A 19,465-nucleotide genomic window follows, 5' to 3' on the forward strand; every position below is an offset into this window, starting at 1 on the left:
CCCCCGGGGGATGGTGAAGACTACCGTGTTGGAGATGCAGCATTTCTCACCCGCAGGCGAGCACAGTCTTACTAAGTCTACCTTTATAGCAGGTTCTCGAATGTGCTGAGTCGGCACTGATTTGCTCTTGGAAGGTACTAAAGACAAAGTCTCTCATCACGGTTCTGCACGGAAGGCACGACCCTAGCTTGATTCTGATTTCTAAGGACCGAGAGTGGGCATTTTGCTTCCTCTGATAAACTGAGGACACTCACACCTTTGTCAGTCAGGGGGCAACAGGCCTCACAGACACACATGTGAGTGAGTAGTAAAGACAGGGGTGTAATTAGCCAGCAGACCCCGGCCCCTCAACAACCCTTAATAAAAATAATGGGGCGATTATGAAGTGGTGCCCCAGGCAGCATAAATCCAGCAGGCAGGCCATACAGCAGCACGTGATTTATGAACTTGCCCGCTGCCTCCAGGCCCGGCTTCACTCCGCCCCGTCCCTGGCCCAGGCCCAGCCCCTCCCCATCCTAAGGATGGCCTCGTGGACCCCTGCTCGGGGGCCCCTCCCGGCTCAGCTGCTAAGGGAAGGGCCCCAGCAGTCAGTCTGCGGGGACCTCGAGGCCTCTGACTTAGGGTTGAGGGCTTGAAAACCCCAGGGGCCTCGGACTCCCGTGAGATGTGCAACTTCTGTGTCCTTTCACCCTATTATAGGGTTTATCAGGGTTGGGAGTTAGTTCGCAAACTTAGTTTTTATCAGAAACCATGACCAACCTTGCAAGCAGCTGACTTTGGGCCACGAAAGTCGTTCAATAGAAGAGATATGTTTAACACTGGTCATTAACTTTATAAATGACGTGACAATAAAATCATTCTCTGGGTAAAACTACAGCAACAGTGGACCGTGCCCCCGAGGGGACGGCTCTTGGATATTCAAGCCACCCACACACGAGGCTTCTATCCTTACATCATGTTCCTGGGCCCCGGGCAGCTGATCACGTGGAATCCAGTGACCCTGGAACACACCCATTCATCGTCTTGTTTTCAGCTGGACTCAAAAAGCGTTCCTTCCGCATTCCTTCCCTCACCCTGTCATAGCCCCTAATTCCTCTGTCCCTGCGTCTGTAACGCTAAATCATTTATGAGAGCTGACAGGACGGGGGAAGGGAGGCCAGAAATGTTGGCCTGTCATCAGATGCGCAGCACAGAACAAGCAGAGGCAGCGCTGACTTCAATGAATAGGTTTTTTTTAAGTTGGGGAAGTATTTGAGCTCACGATGGATACGCTTTACGTGAAATAGTTTTCAGGCTCCGTTTGGGGTTTACATTTGATTGAGAACGTGATTCCAAGGATGGCACAGCAGATATGTATTCTTGAATTCCTACTGACTTGAATGAACGTGTTTAGATGGAAACTCTCCTTTCCAGGGGGTGGCTGAGTTAGATTTCCTGGGAGTGGAAAGTAATGCCCTCCTGTAGGTGGTTCAGGTTGACGGACTGGGGAAAGGGCTTAGGTGGCAGATTGTTTTAAGCTCCAGTCGTTTTAGGGCTCGCCGCTTGGTGTGCCCATGAAGGCTCCCTGCCATTTCTCATCCCCTGCCAGGTAATTTCAGAAAGGCCACCATGTAATTTTATCTTTGAAGACAAGTTTATTTCAGACTCTGAGAGTGAAAAGCGTGTCACCGCGTATGAAAACTCTGTGTTTGTTTTGTTATTAAGGAAGAACTTTTTAGTATTTAATCAAACCCTCTTACAATGTTTTAAATGAAACAAAACCTAAAAATCCAGGTTTCAGAATGATGCTTCCTGTCTTTTCTCACTCATTACTAAGGCAATATGGTTTTTTTGGTTAACTTTTTTTTAAATGATTGCTTTTATTTATTTATTTATTATTTATTTTTGGCTGCGTTGGGTCTTTGTTGCTGCGCACAGGCTTTCTCTAGTTGCAGAAAGCGGGGGCTTCTCTTCGTTGCGGTGCGCGGGCTTCTCATTGCTGTGGCTTCTCTTGTTGTGGAGCATGGGCTCTAGGCGCGTGGTCTTCGGTAGTTGTGGCACACGGACTCAGTAGGTGTGGCTCGCGGGCTCTAGAGCACAGGCTCAGTAGTTGTGGTGCACGGGCTTAGTTGCTCCGTGGCATGTGGGATCTTCCCGGACCAGGGCTCGAACCCATGTTCCCTGCATTGGCAGGCGGATTCTTAACCATTGAGCCACCAGGGGAGTCCTAAGGCAATATGGTTTTAAAACTTTAAATTTGGAAGTGAGAGATTTTATAGACTGGAATACATTTGTGAAAATTTATCTTTCTGTGTTTGTCAGTGTGTGTGTGTGTTTGAGTGTGTGGCATTTTTCTCACCTGCCAGCCTCCAGCACTGCAAAGTGCCCATCGGCAGCTGTGTGGACACGTTCTCAGGCTCAGCCCATGCTCTGCACTTGGATGATTCTAACACACCACTCTCCTAATTGAGATTTGGTACCCACATTAATTTGATTATCATACAGTTAAACAAAAGCCTCGATATAATTCATTATTGTTTCTGTGGCTTTTGATACTTGCAAAACAGACTCTGTAGTTCAATACGTCCTAAATTATGCTTTAGCACAAGTCATACGTAACCAAACACAAGCTGTCAGTAAATAGATAAGGCAATCTGGTAGTTACATTAATTACCCGTGGCGAGTGAGGAAGACTGCAGCCTGGGTTATTCACAGACGTGCGTGCATTCACACTCTACTGTTTCAGAGCTGCATTAAGTCGCTTAACAAAATACCAACACCTTGAAATTTAAAAGTAAAAGGCGAGCTTAAATGTTGGTTTCGACTGTTTGGGTAGGAATTTGCCTCTTTCAGGAATCAGTCTGAGACGTGTCCTTGCTGGCAAAGCCGCATGCTGTCTCCGCATCTGGGGGGCCTGGCCTCTGCCACCCGTCCCCTCCTGCCACCCGTCCCTGCTCCCCTGCCCCCCTGCCCTCCGCCCTTGCCGCCCGGCCCCTCTCTTCCAGCGGCTCACCTTACTCTCCTCGAGCTGTCGTCCCACCCAAACCATCGGGTTCATTTTCCTTCTCTGGCTGGTTTTGCCTCCTCACCCTGGAATGCAAACCCTGTGGGAACGGAAACTGACCCACTGGCACCCACATGTCCCAGGGCCACTGGACACTGCACAGCCAGTGAGTGCCGTCACCCCAGGGTCAGCTCACGTGGCATCTGCTCAGTGCACGGCGTCCAAGTTGATCTTGGTAGTGACCTTCACACCATGCTGGGGCTGGTTACTTCTGCTGGGAATACCTGTAGGGAAGGAAACTTCTTCAAATACATCCCCCCAAATTGCCTCCTTTTGATTAAGTAAAAATAAAAGGTGTCAGCTACCAAATGTAAAACAGATAGCTAGTGGGAAGCAGCCGCATAGCCCAGGGAGATCAGCTCGGTGCTTTGTGACCACCTAGAGGGGTGGGATAGGGAGGGTGGGAGGGAGACCCAAGAGGGGGGAGGTATGGGGTTATATGTATATACATATAACTGATTCAAATTGCTATACAGCAGCAATTAACACAACACTGTAAAGCAATTACACTCCAATAAAGATGTTAAAAAAAGAAATAAAAGGTGTCAGGAGCCAACTTATTAATGTAGAGTCACATTCCGTTGCACTTCCTTTTCTGGAACGCAGGTGCCTCCCAGGAACCAGGAAAGCATCTAGAATGTCGAAAGCAGGTCCCGTCGGTCGTATCTGCTCACCAGGGCCCCGCGGCGGTGACTGCCCACACCGGCAGGAATTTTAACTGGGGAGACAGATAATAAACAAATCAACATGTGAATTAGGTACTTTAGATGGTGTTAGGGCTCAGAAGAAATATGTAGGGTTGGGGGCTAAGGAGGGCAGGGGTGAGGGCTGCTGGGGAGCCACCGTGATGGGGCGACATAGAGCAAAGGCCGGGAAAGTGGAAGGTGGGAGCCATGCGGCTCTCTGGGGACAGATGTTCCAGGTGGAGGATATCACACGTGCAGAAACCGAGCCAGCCACTTCCTTGGTGCATCGGGAGAGGCAGGGCTGGAGGGGGTAAGATAGGAGGCCAGGTAGGCAGGAAAAGGCCTAGATCACGGAGGGCCTAGCTGGCTGTCAGGAAGCCCCGGGAGCTGTCCTTCTGAGAGATGATGGTGCCCGGCCGGGGGCGAAGGTAGATGCCTTGAGAAATGGTCAAGTTCCAGTTACCTTTGAAGCGAGAGCTGGTAGGATTTGCCGATGAACTGGGCGTCAGAGAGAAGGGGATGAAGGGTTGGGGCCTGGGCGTCGGGGGTACACCTGTGCACAGGTGAGGAAGCGTGGGCAGAGTAGGTTAGCGAAACAGGTGAAAAATCGCTGCGAGCTTGAGGTGCCCCTTAGGTGCTCACCTTGCAAAAAGCGTCGGCAGAGACGTCCAAGATTCATAAGTCTCAGATCAACTAAGGAGACGGGTTTAGAGAGGAATCCCAGGCTGAGCCCTGGACTTCAACATTTGGGACCAGGAGGGTGAGCGGCCCCCGCAAGGGAGACCAAGATGGGGCGGCCACAAGGTGGGGGGATGGACATGAGTTGTTGGGCCCGGCAGGGAGTGCTAGAAGCATTTCACAGGTCAAATAGCACTGAGTCCAGGTCAGAAAAGGATGGAGGGTCGACCATTGGATGAAACAGCCCGGGGTCCCTGCTGCCCGGGGCCAGAGATGCTTTGGTGGCACGGTGGCAGTGAGACCCGATTAGTATTGGGGAAGGAGACTGGCAACAGTGGCCCAGAAACCTCCTTGAGAAGCTGTGTGGAGAAGAGGAGCCAGACCCAGGGCGCAGCTGGCAAGGGCATGGAAGCCAATCGGGGCCGTTTTGCTTTTGACGTTGGAGTTTTAAGAGCGTGTTCGTCAGCTGATGCAAATGGTACTCTGGAGAGGGGACCGTCGCCGAGGGTGGCAGGGGATGCCTGCTCTGATAAATGGTGGTTTTCTTTGGAAAAGGAGAAAAGTAGTTCATCTCAGCCTCAGGCAAGCGCAGGCCAAGCTTTAAGATCTGACCCCATGTCTGCAGCCTCCTTTGCAATGGCGAAGGCCTCTTGGCCAGCTGCCACCGCAGCGTCCCGTGAGGTGAGAGACAGTGGGACAGCACTACGGCCCCCCGGACACACTGCCTCGTGTTCAGCTGCTGCGGGAGAGTTGCAGCTCGTATTCAGGAAAGCCTACCGAAGTTTGGAAGCATGCTGGCCGTGCTGTTGTGTCTGGAAGGAAATACCTGGCTGTAGCGTGGACGCCAGAGACCCAGCTAAGCAGCTGCCCTCCCCACACCTGGGGAATCACGTTGCCCTGCAGGCGGAGGTGTCCAGGGTCAGGCGCGAAGGGATGAGGGCCTGGACCGGTCCTGTAGTCACCTGCCGTAGGTGTTTCAGGCAGATGCTGCAGCCAGACTCTCCAAGCTGCATCCATGCCACAAGGAAAGTATTCCTGAGAGGCACGGTGGGGTGGTACCTTCCAGCCTGAAAGATAGTGCAGCTTCCAGGAGCATCGTCCTAGCTTCCTGTGGTTGCCGTGACAAATCATCACACACGGGGTGGCTTAAAGCAACAGAAACTCATTTTCTCACCGTTCTGGAGGCCAGATGTCTAAAATCAAGGTGTCGGCTGGGCCGTGCTCCCTCTGAAGGCTCCAGGGGGGAGTCCTTCCTGCCTCTTCCAGCTGCTGGTGGGGAGCGTCCCACAGAAAATCTTTTTTTTATTCTATTCTACTTTGTGACAATTTTAGTCTTTTAAAAAGAGGTTTATGGCAGTGTTTTTCAAGGTGAAATATGACGTGGTATTTATAGAATATAGTCCAGGAGTTTATAATGCTGCTTTTTGGTGAGCCATTCTTAATAAGAGATTCCTCTCATTTCATTATTGGAATACAAAATATTTAGTTACTTACTCTGCTTAGGAACATTGTATCTTTTGCCTTTCTTGCCTTTCTTTCAGTGTTTAAGAGAAAATCGACCTTTGATTTTATGATTTTGTTCTTGAGCATATAAGCATGCTCTAAAACATCAGGAGACTGAGCATGATTGTTTTAGGTCACAATTCCTGTGGTACTTAAAATAAAAGGATGGTTTCATTAATATACAGAGAAACCCATTTGATCTGCATTTTCCTGGACAATTTAGTTGCCACCTGACCTTCCATAAAGAGGTTTTTCAAAATATTTTTTGTATCTTCTCCTAACTATACTCTGACTTGATTATATTGTCAGTTATGGAGCAAGAGAAGGTCTGTGGCCTGAAGAACCAAATTTCCCCTGAATGTGCATTTGCAGAGAACGTCGCACGCACACTTTTGAGGAATTGATCGTATTGGTCTTGGTGGTCGGCATCTATCAGCACTGTGTGTATGATATTCTTGAGATGCACTTGGTCTCTTAATCAAGTTCCCGACCTTGAACGGGTGGAAACCAGCTTTGGCCTGACTGTTTCTCTAGCTCCTGGAACGAGTCCGAGCAGGTTTCTGTTTCGGTGATTGGCCTAGGTGGTCACAGGTACAGAACTCAGCTACGAAGAAAAGCACCTGCAGAGGCAAGTGACAGTTCCATTTTGCAAAATGAGTTTGTTCCTTTCGAGCAAGGGAACCAGAACTCAAGTACAATCAGAGTTCGCTGTGAAATCTCTTTTTCTTTCACTTCTCAACCTGATTGCATTGACATGCACCTTAAAACCTGATTTTTACTTAAGAAGATTTTATTTCCACCTTTACTAAAATGTGGAAAGTAATCAGAAGATGCATAAGAGTAAAATAAATCGTGATGATGTCCAGCACTGACTGTGCTAGCTGAGGGTCAGACACTGTTACAATCACTACACGTATGGACCCGTTTCACATTCAGAATAACCCTGTGAGATAGACGGTATCGTTATGCCCATTTTACAGTGAAACAGGAAACGGAGGAGGTTGAAGAGATTGGCAGAGCTGAGGTATATATTCAGAAAAATGGTCAGACTCTGATATATCAACGTGTTTTTCCTTTGAGCAAAGATTCATCTTCCATTACTAGACTTTTGCCACTTCTCCCCTGTCTGCATCACAGGAAGCAGTGAAATACCCACGTGCAGGCATAGGGTGACGTGTTCAGGGAAATTAAGTAGGAGAGGTTTTCATTCTATAAAACTAAAGGAAATGCATTTACTTTCAAATTAAGAAAAGCAGAGTTTTCCACTGCCGCCTTCTGTTTTCAGTAATGTAGAATATCTTTTTGAACTGAATGAATGCCCTTCTGTGAATTAGCTTTAAGTGCATTTTATTTAAACTTTCCATTCACACGACCATCAGACTCTTTTTAGTAAAAGAGATACACGGAACAAAGCCCACCTCCCTCTCTCCCACCACCCCGTGCCCTTCCTTTGTCACCATCCTTCTTGTTCTACTTAAACAGCTGATGGAGCAGTAACTTCCAGAAATAAATAGCAGGATATTTGTGTTCCTAAAATAGATGTTAGAACGTCCAGTTACATAACAGGTCTCAATAAACAGTTTTACTGTGACACTAGTTAATACTTATTTTGCTGTGACCAGTGTTGAAAATAAAGTCCTGAGCTCCTTTCTTTGCATTCATTAATTAAAGAACACTGCGATCTTAATTACGCTACCAAATGGTCTTGCAGAGAGTGTGGCTTTGAAACTAAGTAGTAAAAGGACCATTTCCTAATCCAAGATAAGGGCTTCACAAGCACCTCAAGCAGGTAATTCTAAACTTCCTTTAGTGATGCTACAACGTTTCATTTTAACTACCTGCAAACGAAGCATTTATGTTTTTTAAAATATCTTTATTGAGATGTGATTCACATGCCATACAATTCACCCGTTTAACGTGTACAATTTGGTGCTTTTTTAGTTTAGTCATAGATACGTGGAACCATCACAACAATCAATTTTAGAACATTTTCATCACCTCACAAAGAAACTGCACTCTTCTGCTGTCACCCGCGCCCCCCCCCCCCGGGACCAGCTCCCAGCCCGCAGCCCTAAGCAACCACTAATCGACTTTCTGTCTCTAGATTTCCCTATTCCGGACATCCTGTGTGAATGTAATCATGTAATATGTGGTCTTTTCTGTCTGGCTTCTTTCACGTAGCCTAATGTTTTCAATGGTCATCCATGTTGTAGCCTGTGTCATTGCGTCATTCTTTTTTAAGGTCAATAATATCTCTTTGTATGGATATACCACATTTTGTGTATCCATTCATCCGTTGATGGGCAGTTGGGTTGTTTCCGCCTTTTGGCTATTATAAAGAACTCTGCTATAAACAAAAACTCATAGACAAGTTTTTGTGTGGACATATGTTTTCGCTTCTCTTATATAACTTCTGAATTTTAAAAAATCCTGGATTTTCATATACTCATATCATCAAAAATTCTTCCTGTGTTTTCCAGACAAATCTAGAAAAGGAGTCCTGGATTTGAAATCTCATCTCATTGAGAGTTATAACATTATGGTTCTTTTCCTCTGGAGTCCACAGTGTTGAGTGGGAAGCATTTTCAGTGCCTTTAGTCATAAATCTATTCAAGTTAATCATTCTAGCCATCCTCCCACCCCACCCTACCTGCAACCCCAGACCACCACTAATTACTTTCAGTCTCTACAGATTTGTCTATTCTGGACATTTCTTAAATATGCAATCATACAACAGGTATGTGTATGTGTGTGTGTGTGTGTGTGTGTGTGTGTGTGTGTGTGTGTCTGGCTTCTTTCACTTACATAATGTTTTCAAGATTCACCCGTGTTGTAGAATATGTCAATACTTCATTACTTTCTACTGTTGAATAATATTCCATTGTAGGAAAATGCCACATTTTACGTACCCGTTCATTAGTTGGTGGACATTTGGGTTGTTTCCACCTGTTGGTATCACAGATCATGCTGCTATGAACATTTGTGTATGAGTTTTTGCACGGACGTATGTTTTCACTTCTCTTGGGTATGTACCGAGGCTGCATCTGCAGGGTCAAATGGTGACTCTGTTTCTGAGGGGCCATCAGAGTCTCTTCCGCAGCGGCTGCACCATTTCACTACAGCGTACGAGGGCTTCCACGTCCTCCCAACAATTCTTGTTATCAGTTTTTTTATTGTATCCAGCAGTGTCTTGTGGTTTTTGATTTGCATTTCCTTAATGGGTAATGATGATGAGCATCTTTTCTGGGCTTATTGGCCATTCATATGCCTTCTTTCTAACAATGCCTATTCAGATCCTTGGCCAATTATTTTAATTGGGTGATTTGTCTTTTTGTTGTTTAGTTGTAGGAGCTCTTTATGTATTCTGGACACTAGACCCTTATCAGATAAATGATTTGAAAATATTTTCTCCTATTCTCTGGGTTGTCGTTTCACTTTCTTGATCATACCGTTTGCAGCCCAGAAGTTTCAAATTTTGACAAAGTCCAGTTTATCCATTATTTCTTTTGCTGCTTGTGCTTTTGGTGTCACATCTAAGAAACCGTTGCCTAGGCAGCACTTGCTTTAATGACTAAATTAAATCTAATTCTCAGTCATTCTCTAATCCTTGTCATGTGGTCCCTGCTTTCAAATTATTCTTTAAAAGTGGAGTTTTGATGACTCACAAAATGTCTTCATGAAAAACTCATCACCGTTCTATACGTTTGTGAACAGATTCACGATTTTCACCCCCTCTCTGTGGCTTCTCTTTGTCTAGACCAGTGGCTCTCAACCAGGGGACCCCCCCCCCATCCTCTGGACATTTGTCAATGTCTAGAGACATTTCTTGTCACAACTGCAGGGGCTACTAGCATCTCCTGGGTAGAGGACAAGGAGGGAGCTAAACATCCCATGACACGCAGGACAGCCTCTACCCCACAACAAGGCTTATCCAGCCCAAAATACCAATAATGTAGCATTGAGAAGCCCTGGTCTAGATGAGCAAAGGTCACACTTTTGCCTGAATATCTCCATCCTGTTCTGACGCTGCATAAAAAGGGACATGCCATTGAGATGAGTCAGTTTACATGAGTCTGATTGTCATTTTTCTTCATATTCTTTACATTGATCCTGTAAGCTTTCAATGTTTTGCTAGTATCGTCTGTTACTTGTCCAAATCCAGCCAAGAGCAAGACTGTGATCCTTGTTTATTTTAAGAAACAAACCAAAAATGCTGAATAATAAGTGCAAAGTAATAACAATTTTTATATACTTCTTATTACTTTGTACAAACAATACACACTTATACATGCATACACACAGGCACACACACACTCATAGACATACGCACGTATACACACAAACACATACACACACACACGATTTTTTCTGGTGTTGATACTTTAGTACTTTAACAGTTTCAAACAAAGTTTATCACCAGATTTAAATAACACGAACACGCAGGAGGATTTCTTCAGCCACAGAAAATACCAGTAGATCCGACCCTCCCCGCATGCGTACTGGTCCCTGAAGCACCCGCACCGCCCTGGGCTGATGGGCTGTTGGCCGGGACGGTCTCACTGCTTCCCTCTCCCCCTCCGGTGGCAGCTGAGATCTCTGAGATGTGATTAGAGAGCAGTGCTGTAGGAATTTAAGCTAAACACGTACAGCCAGCCCATATGGGGCCTGGATTTATTCTGAGTGTGAAAGGAATGATTTGCTTCTTAAAACAAAAAGAGAGAGAGTTTCCCTTAGAGAGATTCTACAATTTTCCTTGAAAGCACAAAGTGTTCCCAGAGCGAGGAACTGACTGGATAGCATCCCGGCCTCCACCCCAGCTGCCCACACCTCAGGTCTTGGCTCCCGCTGGCTTATCTCCTTCCTGGGAAGACGCTGGACTGGGGTGTCCCGGCGACCCCAGTGGCGGAGCCCATGCTAGCTCCCGGGGGTCATGGGCAGGACCGGGAGCTGAGGGGGCGACCACCCCGGAGACGGGCGACATTCCAGCACCCTGGATGCGAGTCAGCCCGTCAGGATTCCCATCGGGGACACTCTGCCTTCCGACTCTGCAGCTGCTGTCCACCCTCTGCTTGAGTCCCCGGGTTGACACCTCCAGGGAGAAATGAGTGGGAAGGATTGTGTCACAAAGCGTGTATCAGAGCAGCGAGTCCGCAAAAGATGTCCAAAGAGGCTCGCTTGTTGCCATCACTCCTTCTGTTTCTTCTTGGAATTATCTCCCCAGCATTACGGGAAGGCTTCTCTACCTTTCCTCTGATGAAACCAGAATCTTAAAAATATCTTCAATTCACAGGAATTTCCTAATCAGACAGCAAGAACCTCTGAGTTATGCCGCTCATTTCACGCTTAAGCAAACCAAGTAGAGGAAACTTCAATTGTTTTCCCAGAGTTACCCGGCTAGCAGGTGGGGCACCCGGAGTCAAGTCCAGGAAATGGGCCTCAGAGACCCAATTCTTAAGCTTTTGTGCAAATAACAATTTGGTGCAGCATACTATGTATGTCGCTGATCCTATGCCCCCAAACCATTTTCAGCGACTTTCTAGGTGGATTAAATCTATCAGCTACGTGAATATGGCAGAAGAGAAAGGAAAATAAATATTTGTCTTTTAGTAACATCCCCTCCACGGTGACCTCAGGTCAAAGATACGTGTGGTGGCCTGAGAAACAGCAGACAGACTTACGTGGCACTTAGGTGAGGGTTATAAGGCCAGACGGTGACCGGTACCCAAAGCATCTGGCCAGCCTGTGTTCTGTAAAGCAAGCCCGTGAGGCTGAAACGTGGTTGAGGAGTGTGATGGATGAAGGTGTCACTGGTGAAGCCGTAATGAAATCTCTGCTGGGTTTCTTCTTTCCTCTTTAAGATGACATCAGTCAAGCAAAAGATGTGGAAGGAGCACAGTGCGGGAGGACGGAGGGCCGTGACCAATGCAACTTATCTTGCTAAACATCCTAAGAATTAAAAACGGTGAAGCACTATGTACTTTTTTCCTAGGGTGTCTCAGAAAAAGTAAGTGTGATGCCGGCTCAGTAGGCTGGGTCACCCAGTACTAGTTTAAATGGCACTGATCTGATAGGGGTTGGCTTGATGGTTCTCTGATTTTCTTTCTGAAACATCCATTTTGTTTCCTGCATGTGAGCATCCCAAGGAGGTCCCACGTCTCATTTCTCTCTGCATCCTTGGCTCCTACTACAAGGTCCGCATGGGAATTAATGAGTGAATGGGAATACAGTTAAGGAAACAGAACCAGATAAGACTGTCCCTGCGTCTAAACCCATGATGTCCCACTCAAGTTTTATGGCATCTCATGAAATGTCTTTTTTTTTTAAGGTATGGCAAACTTCTCAAAATCAATTTCTCACTTCTCCTTCTTTTTTTGTTAAGCAACCTATGGTGGACCGTGTCTCAAATACTAACATGTAACTGGTTTTTCAGTTTAGCATGTCACTTTTTAAATGTTTCACACCCTTCCTCTCCTGATATGTGTTTTCTAGTTTGAATCAGAACTTTTGAAAACTTTTTAACTTTTTAAAAATGTGACTGCGGTGTTTTCTTTTCCTCTCCCAGAGCTTTCTTGTTATTTTTCAGAAGTTTCTACAACGATTAGAAACTTATCCTCTGGGCCATTCCTTCTAAAATTGCTACCTTGAGACCTTCAGTGTTTTAAAAAGGCAAGGCTGATTAAAATCATATTTTCCTCTATACTCGTGTGTGTGTGTGTGTGTAAATAGCTGTACCAAGTAGAAGAAAATCTCTAAAAATGGCAGTGATGCACCTGAATGATGGGGTCTGTTGCCAGAGGTTTGGGCAAGATGGTTAGAAAGTACAGCAAATTGCTTAAGTCATAGTTAATATTCTGCCAATGTTGGTGGATAATGAATCTCACTTAGAAGTATTTTAAAGTCTACATCAATAATTATGGGAGTTTGCTTGTTGTATTTACCTCTAAAATTCATAGGGAGAAGTAAGTGGATTCTTACATATTTAGGCTGATGGAAAGGAGAACAGGCACAAATATTTGTTTTAACATCTTTATTGGAGTATAATTGCTTTACAATGGTGTGTTAGTTTCTGCTGTATAACAAAGTGAATCAGCTATACATATACATATATCCCCATATCCCCTCCCTCTTGCGTCTCCCTCCCACCCTCCCTATCCCACCCCTCTAGGTGGTCACAAAGCACTGAGCTGATCTCCCTGGGCTATGCGGCTGCTTCCCACTAGCTATCTGTTTTACATTTGGTAGTGTATATATGTCCATGCCACTCTCTCACTTCGTCCCAGCTTACCCTTCCCCCTCCCCTGTCCCCAAGTCCATTCTCTACGTCTGCGTCTTTATTCCTGTCCTGCCCCTAGGTTCTTCAGAACCTTTTTTTTTTTTTAGATTCCATATATATGTGTTAGCATATGGTATTTGTCTTTCTCTTTCTGACTTAACTTCACTCTGTATGACAGACTCTAGGTCCATCCACCTCACTACAAATAACTCAATTTCGTTTCTTTTTATGGCTGAGTAATATTCCATTGTATATATGTGCCACATCTTCTTTATCCATTCGTCTGTCGATGGGCATTTAGGTTGCTTCCATGTCCTGGCTATTGTAAATAGAGCTGCAGTGAACATTGTGGTACATGACTCTTTTTGAATTATGGTTTTCTCAGGGTATATGTCCAGTAGTGGGATTGCTGGGTCATATGATAATTCTATTTTTAGTTTTTTAAGGAACCTCCGTACTGTTCTGCATAGAGGCTATATCAATTTACATTCCCACCAACAGTGCAAGAGGGTTCCCTTTTCTCCACACCCTCTCCAGCATTTGTTGTTTGTAGATTTTTTGATGATGGCCATTCTCACTGGTGTGAGGTGATACCTCATTGTAGTTTTGATTTGCATTTCTCTAATGATTAGTGATGTTGAGCATCCTTTCATGTTTTCGTTGGCAATCTGTATATCTTCTTTGGAGAAATGTCTATTTAGGTCTTCTGCCCATTTTTGGATTGGGTTGTTTGTTTTTGTGCTATTGAACTGCATGAGCTGCTTGTAAGTTTTGGAGATTAGTCCTTTGTCAGTTGCTTCATTTGCAAATATTTTCTCCCATTCTGAGGGTTGTCTTTTCTTCTTGTTTATGGGCACAGATATTATGAAGAAATCATAACGGCTTGAAATGCACTCAGATACTTACAGTCACGGACACAATTTAAGAATCAGAATGCACTGGGACAAGGACACTCAGGGAGGGTCCAGGTCATAGGCCTGACTGTCTTGTATGTCTGAGGATTTTATTGCGTTTTATAATTTACAGGACGCTCTTATTTCTTTATCATGAAAATTCCATTACATTGGACACACATCACCTTGATTTTGTTTTTGTTGCTTTTGGACATTTTGCATATTGAAAATGTGTTATTTATGAGGATTTTTAAAAAATAATTAATTAATTTATTTTTGGCTGCGTTGGGTCTTCGTTGCTGCACGCGGGCTTTCTCTAGTTGCAGCGAGCAGGGGCTACTCTTTGTTGTGGTGCGCGGGCTTCCCATTGCGGTGGCTTCTCTTGTTGTGGAGCATGGGCTCTAGGTGTGCAGGCTTCAGTAACTGTGGTACGTGGGCTCAGTAGTTGTGGCTCGCGGGCTCTAGAGAGCAGGCTCAGTAGTTGTGGCGCACGGGCTTAGTTGCTCTGCGGCATGTGGGATCTTCCCGGACCAGGGCTCGAACCCGTGTCCCCTGCATTGGCAGGCAGATTCTCAACCACTGCTCCACCAGGGATGTCCCAAGGATGTTTTTTATATTCGTGGAATAGCAACAGTATCAGGTCTCAGACACAAGCTTTGTATTTGGACAGAAATTAGTCTGTAAATTTCCCAGGGCAACAGGTACTTTCCCCACAGCCTCGTGCACCATGATGTGGAGGAGAGGTTTAGTCAGCTAGAGGCTTGACTGAGAAGGGAGAAGATGGGAGGAGGTGGGGTTCGTGGTCCTGCCTGTATCACCACTCGGGGCTGCATCTGTGGCCACTTTCTTTATTTTTTTTTAATTTATTTATTTATGGCTGTGTTGGGTCTTCGTTTCTGTGCGAGGGCTTTCTCTAGTTGTGGCAAGCGGGGGCCACTCTTCATCGCAGTGCGCGGGCCTCTCACCATCGCGGCCTCTCTTGTTGCGGAGCACAGACTCCAGATGCGCAGGCTCAGTAGTTGTGGCTCACGGGCCTAGTTGCTCCGCGGCATGTGGGATCTTCCCAGACCAGGGCTCGAACCCGTGTCCCCTGCATTGGCAGACAGATTCTCAACCACTGCGCCACCAGGGAAGCCCTGTGGTCACTTTAACGTGCGGATGTTCTGTCGCCTCAGCCCAGAAGGCTGTGTAAGGCGTGGGCGTAAGACGCAAGATGCCTCTTCGCCACGATGCCATTCCAGCCTTTTTTTTTTTTTTTCAAGTTCTGCACAGAAGGTTTATTGGTTCCTCTTGGAAAGGGCCCCCTCCCACCGTCTGTCCAGAAGCTGCCTTTGAAGCCGGTTCTGGGTTCCCCCAGCTCTGGGTCGACGAGCGTCTGAGTCCCTGGCAGACGGCGTTCACTCGGGGTCGGCGGGCACCAGGTTGCTCTGGAAGAGTTTAAGGATGTGGTTCTCGATCACCTGTTGCACTTTCCTATGTCCCAGTGCCACGGCGATGTGAGACGCAAGATGTCTCTTCGCCGTGATGCCCTTCCAGCCTCAGCAGTGGATATGGAGAAGTTGTGTGACTGTGCTGTCTGCCTCCACTCACTGAAAGCAAAGTGATTTGCTTTAAAGATCTAGCTTTTCCTCTGAACCTGAAGCGCCATCATCCCTGACACTCCACGCTGTTTCACTAACCACTGAGAAAGAAAACACTGTCAGTTCTAGTTGGAAGATGCTGTTGATTTGTAAGGAGCATCCTGATTTTAAAATGTGAAAAAACATATCCACAACGATTTACAATGGCAGCTAAATTGTATTTAATTAATTACTTCTCCAATAAAGCTTATTATTTTGTAGTTAATGAAGGATATGATACTGACACCAGCCTAGAAGGGAGATGTGAAACAAACACATATGATAGGAATTTATGATGATGAAAGAATCTACCAAGAAATTCCTTCTCTTCCAAGTTTTACTCTCCTCTAAAAATAACTAGGTAGACATGAAAAAATATATACTACACCACCTTTGGCTCCCTCTACTGAAACAGAAGTTATCTATTTTAAACTATTCTTAAACAGCATAAAATTGAAGTTTTCTCTCCAGCACTTGCTAGATACCAGGCACTGTGCCCAGTTTGGGGCTAGAAAGATTTATCAAGCAAGGCCCCTGTTCTCAAGAAGTTTACAGTGTGGTGGAAAGACAGAGCAATAAACAGACGGGGTTTTGTGATGGTGTCTGCAGTAGAGACCAGCTCAGATCTATGGCTGGGGGGACAGGAAGGGGGCTGGGGGCAGGGAAGCCACTGAGGTGGGGCTGGGGACTGGGTGAGGTCAAAGTTCCCAGAGGCTCTGACCTCTGCCTGGACTCCCCCCCCACCCCCGCAGGTCAGGAGGTAGGGTGTGGTCCAGGCAGAGAGATTGGTCTGAAAAAAAGTGATGCAAAGTAAGCGTGGAGACCAGAGTACGAAGCGGCAGAGCCTCTTGTGGATCTGGCCAAGTTAGGCACTGTCTTTAAAAGATTATGGTGTGACTCGTTCAACCTCCAGAAATGTATCTTGTACAACGTCGAGTAGGCGAGCACGGCTTAAGGCAGCATTGGGCATAACTGAAGACGAGGCAGCAGGGTACAGGGTCCTCAGAGGGAGCCTGGTCACCTGGCAAGAGAGATGGAGAGAGGTGCCAGGTCCCTGCCGACCAGGGCAGCGTGGGCAGTGCTGTGTGTCCTGGGGGACACGATCTCCAGGACTCCTGCTTAAGTGACAAAGCAAGAAGCAGAGCAGTGTCCAGAGTGTGATGGCATTTACGTAAAGGTAAAAAGGAGGAAGAAGGGAGTGAACTTGTGCAGTGGCTTAACTGTGCCCAGACTGTTTTGGAGGAAGACAGAAGCTGGAAGCACATCCACAGGGGAGGTTGGGCGGCCGGGAGGTACCCGGGGATCCCGCCCTTCTCACCATGACCCTCGCAGTGCCCTCTGAATTTGATGTCAAGTGCAAGCGTTCCATATGAAAATAATTAAATAAACTTGATTTCGAGTAGAAACTGAACCGTATCTACTCTGTGCACTTAAAATTTTAAACTCAAAAAGCACCCTGGGGTTCCATAAAAAAGCGGAAGGGAGTCGGGTGGGAGGGGAGTGAAGAAAGCTCACCTCTGAGGGTGCAGATTCCCAGAGGAACGAGGGCGGAGGTGGGTGCCCAAGCCCAGGCCTGTGGCCCAGCCCAGCCCACGTGGGGCCTGCCACTCCCCTCAGCTGGCCAGGTGGGCCGAGGACGTTTGCATCATTACTGCCCCCGCAAGGGGCTCTCCCCCAGGGCTGTCCTGCCCGGCTGCCATTGAGCAAAGTTGGAATTCAGGGGAGTCAGGTTTGGTGTCAATTTCATCCCATGCTTTAAACTCACATCCCAAAACAGCGACCAAGTGGACAGGCTCCTGAAATACATGGGATGATGTTTAGTTCGTTTAGTTTAATAACTTCAATTTCTTTTGTATGAAAGTATATCCACTGGAGCAAGAGAATGCTTGCATGCTCAGGCAGAGAAAACGAGCCAGAATTCAGAATCCTGCATAGAACACACGCCCTGAATTGAGATTGCATCTCAATACCTTGAAGACAGACATGAAAATGTGTTTATTGGCTCCAAAATGTAAAATGTATCAAGAGAAGAACGCATTAAAGCTTCCTGTTGATAAAACACTATATCTTAAGAAAGTGTTGTTTTGTGTTGTTTTTTCCAGGATGGTGAAACTAACAGAGGAGAATCTGAAAAAAAGAGAAACCTTCGTGACCTTTCCCGGGAGACCTCAGAAGACAATGATGTGTTTGGTACGTAATATAAAAATTAGAAGATGTGATTTCTTATGAGAACCGTGCGCAAACACATTCTCATTTGGAGAAGGTCTTAATTTTTTTAATTACGTGAGTAATCCGTGAATCTGTTCTCATTATTAGAAATGCAGCCTCTATAGAAACCTGGAGGCCAAGCCCACTCCATCAGCCTTCTGGGAACATCCATTCGTTCTCCCCGATGGGACCGCCCTGGCCGCCCATGGTAGCCGTCCTCATCTTGTTTTTGCTTTTGGTTTTGTTTCTCATGCCTTTTTGTACTCACAGACACCGGACATTTCCCAGATTTTCCCTTGCTATATGCTATGTCTCTAATCATCTACTTGATCAATTGGGTGTGGGCATTGGGAGGCCAAGCAGTTCTGGTAAAAAAAATAGCTAACAAGGACGGGAAATAGTCCCAGAGCCTGGGTACAGTGGTGTTTATTTTAACTACGAAGAGTGACTCAGGAGGTGTTGGGAAATATGTTTTCTGTAAAAGTTTACTTTTTCATCACCCTAGAGATAGAGGTTGCCTCTCACCCCAGGAGTGAACGGGCAGGTGCCCACCCATTCCTGTGTTAACGCTGTTGGGTCCACCTCTGCCGCGTGACAGTGACCCTGGATTACTTGCCCAGCATCACAGGCCAAACTGGAACACGAGCACACCTGCCCGTGGGCATCGCCCTTTTCTCCACGTATTCGTATTCCTGGAGTGTGAGGACTGAAAGCCAGACCCTGAGGTCTCATTTATAAAACAAGAGGGCCCGGTTTTCTAGCTGCTAAGATAAGCCTTAGCCACAGTCAGCCCAGCCTGCAGCTCTGACACTCAAGGAACAAGGCCTCCCCACCGTATTCCTGGCCTGGTCTTTGCTTATTTCTGGAAAGGGTTTCTCTACGCTTCCCTTGTCAGGCAGGAAAATCCATCCCAATTTTCTTTGTTCCTGATTTACCTGCTCTTTTTGAAAAATCCTTTCCTTCTCTATAATTCCTTCCTTCTTGAGCAGAACACATAATTACAGAAGTACCGCTGCCCACTTTTTCAGTATCATAAGCTTCCATGAAAATCAACGTAACCCAAAGGCCGAGAGACAAAACACTGAGGATTAGTTAAATGGAAATCAGACAGGAAGTCAGTACTTGTTACTCTCTCCCGGATTCTACCTGCTTCACGATGATTTCCAGAGGGATTTTTTGGACCTGAACACAGTCCAGTGCCTCTAGGTAGTGGGGTTTCCACTCCTTAGGGGCAGAGGAAGGAGTAGAGGATGGCATCCTGGCTTGGAGAGTAGCGTGTGGCCTTTGGACTATAGAGGGAGGCACGTCTGACTGTCAGTGACTTTAAGGCTAAATCTGCCTGTAAACGTCTAAGATAAAGGTGTCTTTAGTCCTGTATTCCAACTACATATGTGTATAAACACATAAAAGAGAATGACAAAATAGAAATGTCCATAGTTAGGTTCTATATATGAATAAGAGTAAGCTTTAGAATTTTTTTTTGGCTAAGCTTACTTATTTTTAAAGCAAGTATCATATTTATCATTCCCCAGGTTTACCACTTTTAGGATTATTCGAAACAA

The 19,465-nt window shown here is 46.2% G+C and overlaps 1 protein-coding gene across 3 annotated transcripts in view; it reads left to right on the forward strand.

Annotated features, from left to right (window-relative positions):
• Positions 1-19,465, forward strand: part of MBP (myelin basic protein) — a 118,997-nt gene that overhangs the window by 38,270 nt on the left and 61,262 nt on the right. For all 3 annotated transcript variants that reach the window (XM_061169307.1, XM_061169308.1, XM_061169306.1), the window contains exon 3: positions 17,798-17,885. In XM_061169307.1, the coding sequence (XP_061025290.1) occupies positions 17,798-17,885 (88 nt within the window). The remainder of the gene's footprint in view (positions 1-17,797; positions 17,886-19,465) is intronic.

This window comes from Eubalaena glacialis, chromosome 15, assembly GCF_028564815.1.
Source record: "Eubalaena glacialis isolate mEubGla1 chromosome 15, mEubGla1.1.hap2.+ XY, whole genome shotgun sequence".
Classification (NCBI taxonomy): Eukaryota; Metazoa; Chordata; class Mammalia; order Artiodactyla; family Balaenidae; genus Eubalaena; species Eubalaena glacialis.